The sequence below is a fragment of the Zophobas morio genome, unplaced genomic scaffold (genome assembly GCF_036711695.1).
Source record: "Zophobas morio isolate AGI-343-1 ecotype UQ-CSIRO unplaced genomic scaffold, CSIRO_AGI_Zmor_V1 ptg000017l, whole genome shotgun sequence".
Taxonomy (NCBI): Eukaryota; Metazoa; Arthropoda; class Insecta; order Coleoptera; family Tenebrionidae; genus Zophobas; species Zophobas morio.
The window spans coordinates 428,528-436,583 of NW_026972122.1; the positions used below are offsets into that span (position 1 = coordinate 428,528).

The window sequence follows — 8,056 nt, forward strand, 5'->3', positions numbered from 1 at the left end:
CAGCGTTAACAACATATCACTCTGTTGTTCATAGCGTTCTCACTTATGGCACATTAATATGGGGCCATTCGCCACATATTAAGAAGCTATTTGCTTTTCAAAGAAAATGTTTAAGGTTACTAGACCATTTAGGTTATCGTGATGACTGTCGCCCTGCCTTCATCAAACTAAAGATCCTAACACTACCATCTGTATATATTTTCCAGTGTCTATTATTTGTCTACCAGAACAGGACTGATTATGACTGTGCTAAACATACATATGCCACCAGAAACCGTCATTTATTAAGACCCGAGTTTCTTCGACTAAACCGCACACAAAATAGTAGCAATTATTTCTGTGTTCGTTTATACAATGAATTGCCAGAATGCATTAAAATATTAGAGTATTCATCTTTTAAAAATATTATCAAAGCCATTCTTCTTAAAAATGCATTCTATTCTATTGATGAATTTAGGCTTAAAATACGTAATGAAACTTTTAGTTAACATAAATATTTTATTTATTGCTTTATAATGTTATTTTGTTTATTACACTAATTGTATGTAAAATTATTCTGGACGTTTGTAAACTTTTTTAAGTATTAACAATAAAGCTTCCATCATTATTTCAGTAACAAAGCAGCACTGCACCACCGCAATTTGATTGGTTGAAAACCCAACGTCAACGGCAACGTAACGGCGAACAGCAACGTCAGCGGTAAGTTTATAAATCGACCTTTACTTTTCATACGAAATTTTCAGATTTTCGTTTCGTTGTTTGTTATTGAGCTCGGTTTAATCAGTCTTATCCTAACAGGTACTGGCCCCGCCCACCCACCCTTTGTTTTCTTAGAGGATATCTCATTTGCCAAGATCAGTCTGTTCTTGGCAGCTGCTAAATTATTATTATTAGATCAGAATCTGTAAAATTTAAAATCCGAAATGGAAAAATTGCAAAATCAAAAAATTGAAAAACTGCAAATTCGATAAGTTGAATAATTGAAAGAGTAGAAAATTAAAAATCGATAAACTGAAAAAAAAGGAATATCAAAAAGTGAAGAAACGAAAATTTGTTAAAGTGAAGCAGTGAAAAATCTCTATTGGAAAATCGAAAAATTTTAAAATTGAGGAATCGAAAATCGTAAAATTCGAAATTGTAAAATTTAAAAATTGCAATTCGAAGGATTGAAAAAAATGACAAATTGAAAAATTCAAAATTTAAAAAATCAAATTACTGATAAATCGAAAAAATAAATCCTAGAAACGAAACATTCAAAAGTTAAACATGCAAAAACTGAAAAATCAAAAATCGTGAAATTGAAAATTTGAGAAACTAAAAACTGAAACAATCAAAACTTGAAGAAACGAAAAATTGTAAAACTGGATCCGAAAATTAAAAAAAGACTAAGAAAATTGAAAAATTAAAAATCGAGAAATAGAAACATCTACATATTGAATTTAAAAATATGATTTCAAACTCGAAAACTTCCAGAATGGTGAAGAAGCGAAAAATTAACAAATCCGAAAAGTGGATAAATTCAAAAGTAAAAAAATCGAAAATTGGAAAAAGGAAAAATGCAATTAATCGAAAAATTAAGATATCTAAAAATTGCAAAATAAAAATCGAAGAAATGAAAATGAACCCGAGAAATTCTAAACTGAAAAATTCAGAAGTTTGAAAATCAGAAATTCAAACATTGAAGAATCGAACAACCAAAAATCCAGAAACTACAAACTAAAACAAAAAACCCGAAAAAGTGTAAAACTGAAAAATCCTAAAATTAAAAAAAAGAAAAATTGAAGATTCAATGGCAGATTTCAAGGAAAAGACCAAACATCGAAATATCGATAAAGTTCATCGAATTTCGAAAAAACCAAAGATTGACACTAAAAAAAAAATCTGTTTATATTTTATATTATTATTTTTCGTAGAGAGGAAGTTTTATTATATATATTATATTCTTCATTTAAGTTATTTATTAAATCATACACATTCTCAGATTTAAGTTTGTTTATTTTCTGTTTCTGTAAGTGGGTTTCGTAACCTGTATGAAACCTAGCACTATTAAAGTAACAAATAATTACTGTCACTAAAAAAAAATGACTTCATTTTTAGCGAGTCATTATAAAACTTTCCAAAAAATCGTACAAAATGACAATATTTGCAATAAATTAATGTTATACACATTAAACACTTTCTTTATGTGTTTTGCGTTCATGACGTCTTAAATTCGCTCTCCCATCGCTTCTGTATGGACATTTTTCACATTCATACCACACAATCTCTTTTCCATCCCCGTGTTCTAACCTCATGTGGCGTTTAAGATTCTCCCTGCCGTTAATTCTGCAAGAACACTCTTTGCACTCGAACGATTTAAGCCCTCGTCCGTCCACATGATGCCTAAGTACATGAATTCTTAACTTTGACTTGGTTTTAACTTTGTGTGGACACTGTTCACATTTATACCATTCAATGGCTTCTTCGTCCAAATGCAGAGAATTTATATGACTCTTCAACGCGCCTTTTGTTTTAGCTTTGTATGGACAGTTGTAGCATTCGAACCACTTAATACTTTGTTCGTCGACGTGGTAATTGACAATGTGAGCTTTTAAAGTAGTCCGCCATTTAGCTTTGAATGGACACTTTTCGCATTCATACCATTTAACAAATTGTTCGTCTAAATGACGTCCATTTATGTGTTGTTCTAAAGCAAATTTTCTTTTAGCTTTGTAAGAACACGTATTGCATTGGTGCCATTTAATGTCACTTTCGTCTGAGTGTACCATCATGTGATACTTTAAACATGGCGCTAGTTTTGTTTGGAAAGAACATTTTTCACATTTATACCATTTAATATCTTCGTCATTTACGTGGCGTGTGTTCGTGTGACGCTTTAAATTACCGTTACATTTGGTTTTGTAGGGGCAAAGTTTACATTCGTACCATTTAATATCGCGTGGATTTGTATGTCGTCTAATGATATGAATTTTCAAGCCAGATTTTTGTTTTGATTTGTATTCACATTTATTACATTTATACCACTCAATGTCTTTTTCGTCCACGTGGCGTACTTTCATGTGCCTATTTAGCGATGATAAGACTTTACTTTTATATGGACACTTGGTACATCGGCACCATTCTATATCTTGTGGATTTAAATGGTGAGAATTTATATGTATTTTTAAATGCGTCTTGCTTTTAGTTTTATGTGGACAATGGTCACATTTAAACCATTTAATATTATTTTCGCAACCGTGTTGTGTAATTAGGTGAGTTTTGAAAGACCCCACATGTTTAGTTTTAAAATAGCAAATTTGGCATTCGTACCATTTAATATCTGCTTCATTTTTGTGAAGTAGTTTTACATGTTTTCGTAAGCTCATGTTATACTTGGTTTTGAATGAACAATTTTTACATCTATGCCATTTAATATTCGCTTCGTTGATGTGTACGAAGTTGATGTGCTTTTTTAAATTGTCGTTATGCTTCGTTTTGAATGGACATTTTTCACATTCATACCACTTAACGTTTTCAGTTTTGTGTGATAGACGTTTGTGACGTGACAAGTTGCCTTTGTATTTGGTTTTATACGAACAGTCTTCACATTCGTGCCACTTAATATCTCGTTCGTCTAAATGCTGCGCATTTATATGTTCTTTTAATACTGTATGATATTTAGTCTTATATTGACAGTTTTGGCATTTGTGCCATGGAACATCCTCATCTTTCAAATGATGAACAATAATGTGTCTCTTTAAAGCCAACAAATTTTTTCCTCTGTAGGGACAAGTCTGGCATTCATGCCATGTAATATCCTTCTCATTTAAGTGCCACGAATTTATATGCTTCATTAAATTCCCCTTAATTTTAGATTTATGTGGACATTTTTCACATTTATACCATTTAATACTCTGCTCATCCACATACTGCATAACCCCGGGAGTTTTTAAAGAAACCCGTCTCTTTGGTTTGTTCATATGCCTCATCACATGTACTTTTAAACGCGATTTCAGAATGGTTTTATAGGAGCAATGTCCACAATAGTACCACCTACGTTGATCATCACTCAAGTGTTTTAAAATTTTGTGAGCCTTCAAGTTTTGTTTCCTTTTGAATCTGCATTCACACTGGTTGCAGTGATACCATGTGGTAATTTTATCATTAGTTGCTACTATTTGAAAGTTATTGCTCCCCAAACACTGCGTACCGTGCTGAAGCCATTTAAGCAAGAAATGTGTTTCGAAACTGCACTTCTTGCAAATGAAACTCTGACTTGAGTAAACTTGCTCTGGTAAATTCTCTTCAGACTTCCTGTAGCACTGTCGGGCGTGCTGCTTGAAAAGAAGTGTTAGTTCTGTCTGGAAATTGCAGTCCTCACAGTGGTAAGTTTCGACGTTGATATTTTCACAGTTGAAATATTGTGGGGGCGCTCGGTGGTGTTTAACGTGGTTCACCATAAGCAAAAACGAGGTTGTGAAATACGGACAAACCTTACAGCGGTGGACATTGTTCGGGGAAGGCTTCATATACGCGAGCTTCTTCGAGTATTTTAGTAGCGACATGGTCGTTTATCTAAAAAAAATATATATAAATGTATGGAGTGGACGTCAAGTTTGTTCTTACCATAACCTCAAATTTGTTTGCTTTCAAAATCGACTTTGGTTTTTTAATTCACAAACATATTTTAATAAGTGTAAAATTTGGTACCGATATGGTCAACGAACCATTGGATTCGTACTTTGGATTGGACCCAAATCCACGTGTAGTAGTGGTACCAACAAAATAAACTAGAACGAAAAGTTATGAAACGAACATAACCTCAATTTCCAACCCGGCATAACCTCACTTTCCCACAAACCATGTCAAAACCGATAACTTTCGTCACCGGCAACGCCAAAAAGCTCGAAGAAGTCATCGCCATCCTCGGCTCGACCTTCCCTCGCCAAGTCGTCAGCCAGAAAGTCGACCTCCCGGAGCTCCAGGGCGAAATCCAGGACATCTGTAGGAAAAAATGCCAGGCCGCCTACGAGATCATCAAGGGCCCCTGCATAGTCGAAGACACATGTTTGTGCTTCAACGCCCTGAGGGGGCTGCCTGGCCCCTACATCAAGTGGTTCCTCGACAAGTTGGGCCCGGAGGGGCTGTACCAAATGCTGGCCGGCTTTGAAGACAAGACGGCGCAGGCCGTCTGCACTTTTGCGTACCATCCGGGGGCCGAGGGCGACGACGTGATTTTGTTCGAGGGTAGGACTCAGGGGGAAATTGTGATGCCGAGAGGGCCGAGGGACTTCGGCTGGGATCCGTGTTTCCAGCCCGTGGGGTACCAACAGACGTACGCCGAGATGCCCAAGGCGGAGAAGAACAAGATTTCGCATAGGTACCGGGCGCTGGATGCGCTTAGAGACTATTTTGTGAAGTGATTAAATAATTTATAATAATTAAGTACAACTGTAGTCAAAAACTCAGTTTTTTGTTTTATTTATGTTGTATTAATTAATGTATTAGACAAACAATTAAAAAAAAAATATTGGTTAGGCCAGAACGTCATATTTTCGGAAGAATCAAGTTAAAAATAAAGAAACCCTTTATAGATAGTTTTTACGCGTGGTTCATCAGCGTGTATAATTGGTTGCATATACTCATTAATATTTCCATTGGTGACATTTAGAAGCTTTAATAAACTTAAGGAAAAACAAGGCAAATACAGGAAATCGAAATCTACAAGAAAATCTTTTGGCTCGTTTTCGAAAATAGTTGAAAAGTGGTCGAGTATGTCAAAAGTGCCAAAATCAGTCTTATCTTATTAAAAACTAACCCCGCCCACCGACCCTGTATTTTCTTACAAGGTATGTGATTTGTCAAAATCAGTCTTATCTTAGCAAGTACCAGCCCCGCCCACCCGCCCTTTATTTTTTTATAGAATGTCATTTGCCAAAATCTATCTTATCTTAGCTAGTACTTGCTAAGATAAGACTAATTTTGGCAAATGACAAATCCTCTAAGAAAATAGAGGGCAAGATCCTAAAATTTAAAAAGTGAACAATTTTTAAGTTATAATTATTAGTTGTAGATTTGAAATGAAAACTAGAGAAATTGTAATTCAAAAGTTGAAAAAACGAAAAATGAAAAAATCTAAAAGTTGAAAATTTAAAAAATTGAAAAAAAAAAGAAATTATAAAATATGGAAGTTTGAAAAAAGGAAGAAAATAAAAAACAGAAACAAAAATTTTCGAAAATAGTTGAAAAGTAGTCAAACATGACAAAAGTGCCAAAATCAGTCTTATCTTATCAACAACTAGCCCCGTCCGCCCACCATGAATTTTCTATAGAATGTGATTTGCCAAAATCGGTCTTATCTTAGCTAGCACTTGCTAAGATAAGACTGTTTTTTGCAAACAATATAGCCTCTAAGATAATAGAGGGCGGGTGGGCGGGGTTAGTGCTTGGTAAGGCAAGACTGATTGTGCAAATGACATACTCTCTAAGAAAAGAGGGGGTGGGTGGGCGGGGCTAGTACTTAGTAAGATAAGTATGATTTTGGCAAATGACAAATCGTCTAAGAAAATAGAGGGCAAGATCGTAAAATTGAAAAAGTGAACAATTTTTTAAGTTATAATTATTAGTTGTACATTTGAAATGAAAACTAGAAAAATTGTAATTCAAAAGTTGAAGAACGAAAAATGAAAATATCTAAATGTTTAAAATTTAAAAAATTGAAAAAAAAGAGAAATTATAAAAAATGGAAGTTTGAAAAAAGAAAGAAAATAAAAAACAGAAACAAAAATTTTCGAAAATAGTTGAAAAGTAGTCAAACATGACAAAAGTGCCAAAATCAGTCTTATCTTATCAACAACTAGCCCCGCCCGCCCGCCCACCATGTATTTTCCTATAGAGTGTCATTTGCCAAAATCGGCCTTATCTTAGCTAGCACTTGCTAAGATAAGACTGATTTTTGCAAACAATATAGCCTCTAAGATAATAGAGGGCGGGTGGGCGGGGTTAGTGCTTGGTAAGATAAGACTGATTGTGCAAATGACATACTCTCTAAGAAAAGAGGGGTGGGTGGGCGGGGCTAGTACTTAGTAAGATAAGTATGATTTTGGCAAATGACAAATCGTCTAAGAAAATAGAGGGCAAGATCATAAAATTGAAAAAGTGAACAATTTTTTAAGTTATAATTATTAGTTGTACATTTGAAATGAAAACTAGAAAAATTGTAATTCAAAAGTTGAAGAACGAAAAATGAAAATATCTAAATGTTTAAAATTTAAAAAATTGAAAAAAAAGAGAAATTATAAAATATGGAACTTTGAAAAAAGAAAGAAAATAAAAAACAGAAACAAAAATTTTCGAAAATAGTTGAAAAGTAGTCGAACATGTCAAAAGTGCCAAAATCAGTCTTATCTTATCTACAACTAGCCCCGTCCGCCAACCATGAATTTTCTATAGAATGTCATTTGCCAAAATCGGCATTATCTTAGCTAGCACTTGCTAAGATAAGACTGTTTTTTGCAAACAATATAGCCTCTAAGATAATAGAGGGCGGGTGGGCGGGGTTAGTGCTTGGTAAGATAAGACTGATTGTGCAAATGACATACTCTCTAAGAAAAGAGGGGGTGGGTGGGCGGGGCTAGTACTTAGTAAGATAAGTATGATTTTGGCAAATGACAAATCGTCTAAGAAAATAGAGGGCAAGATCGTAAAATTGAAAAAGTGAACAATTTTTTAAGTTATAATTATTAGTTGTACATTTGAAATGAAAACTAGAAAAATTGTAATTCAAAAGTTGAAGAACGAAAAATGAAAATATCTAAATGTTTAAAATTTAAAAAATTGAAAAAAAAGAGAAATTATGCAATATGGAACTTTGAAAAAAGAAAGAAAATAAAAAACAGAAACAAAAATTTTCGAAAATAGTTGAAAAGTAGTCGAACATGTCAAAAGTGCCAAAATCAGTCTTATCTTATCAACAACTAGCCCCGTCCGCCCACCATGAATTTTCTATAGAATGTCATTTGCCAAAATCGATCTTATCTTAGCTAGCACTTGCTAAGATAAGACTGTTTTTTGCAAA

At 33.9% G+C, this 8,056-nt stretch overlaps 2 protein-coding genes across 3 annotated transcripts; one reads left to right on the forward strand and one right to left on the reverse strand.

Moving 5' to 3' along the window:
• Positions 1-2,157: 2,157 nt before the first annotated feature.
• Positions 2,158-4,711, reverse strand: LOC135130037 (zinc finger protein 14-like). 2 transcript variants are annotated; one of them, XM_064057345.1, is made up of 2 exons: positions 4,612-4,711; positions 2,158-4,554 (listed from the first exon to the last, which is right to left on the reverse strand). In XM_064057345.1, the coding sequence occupies exon 2, from the start codon at positions 4,542-4,544 to the stop codon at positions 2,169-2,171; it is 2,376 nt and encodes a 791-aa protein (XP_063913415.1). In that variant the 5' UTR covers positions 4,545-4,554; positions 4,612-4,711; the 3' UTR covers positions 2,158-2,168. The 2 variants fall into 2 exon arrangements, with proteins under 2 accessions (XP_063913415.1, XP_063913414.1); XM_064057344.1 differs by having other exon boundaries at positions 4,606-4,710.
• Positions 4,712-4,719: 8 nt separating this feature from the next.
• Positions 4,720-5,575, forward strand: LOC135130040 (inosine triphosphate pyrophosphatase). Its single transcript, XM_064057347.1, has one exon. The coding sequence runs from the start codon at positions 4,842-4,844 to the stop codon at positions 5,400-5,402; it is 561 nt and encodes a 186-aa protein (XP_063913417.1). The 5' UTR covers positions 4,720-4,841; the 3' UTR covers positions 5,403-5,575.
• Positions 5,576-8,056: the final 2,481 nt, after the last annotated feature.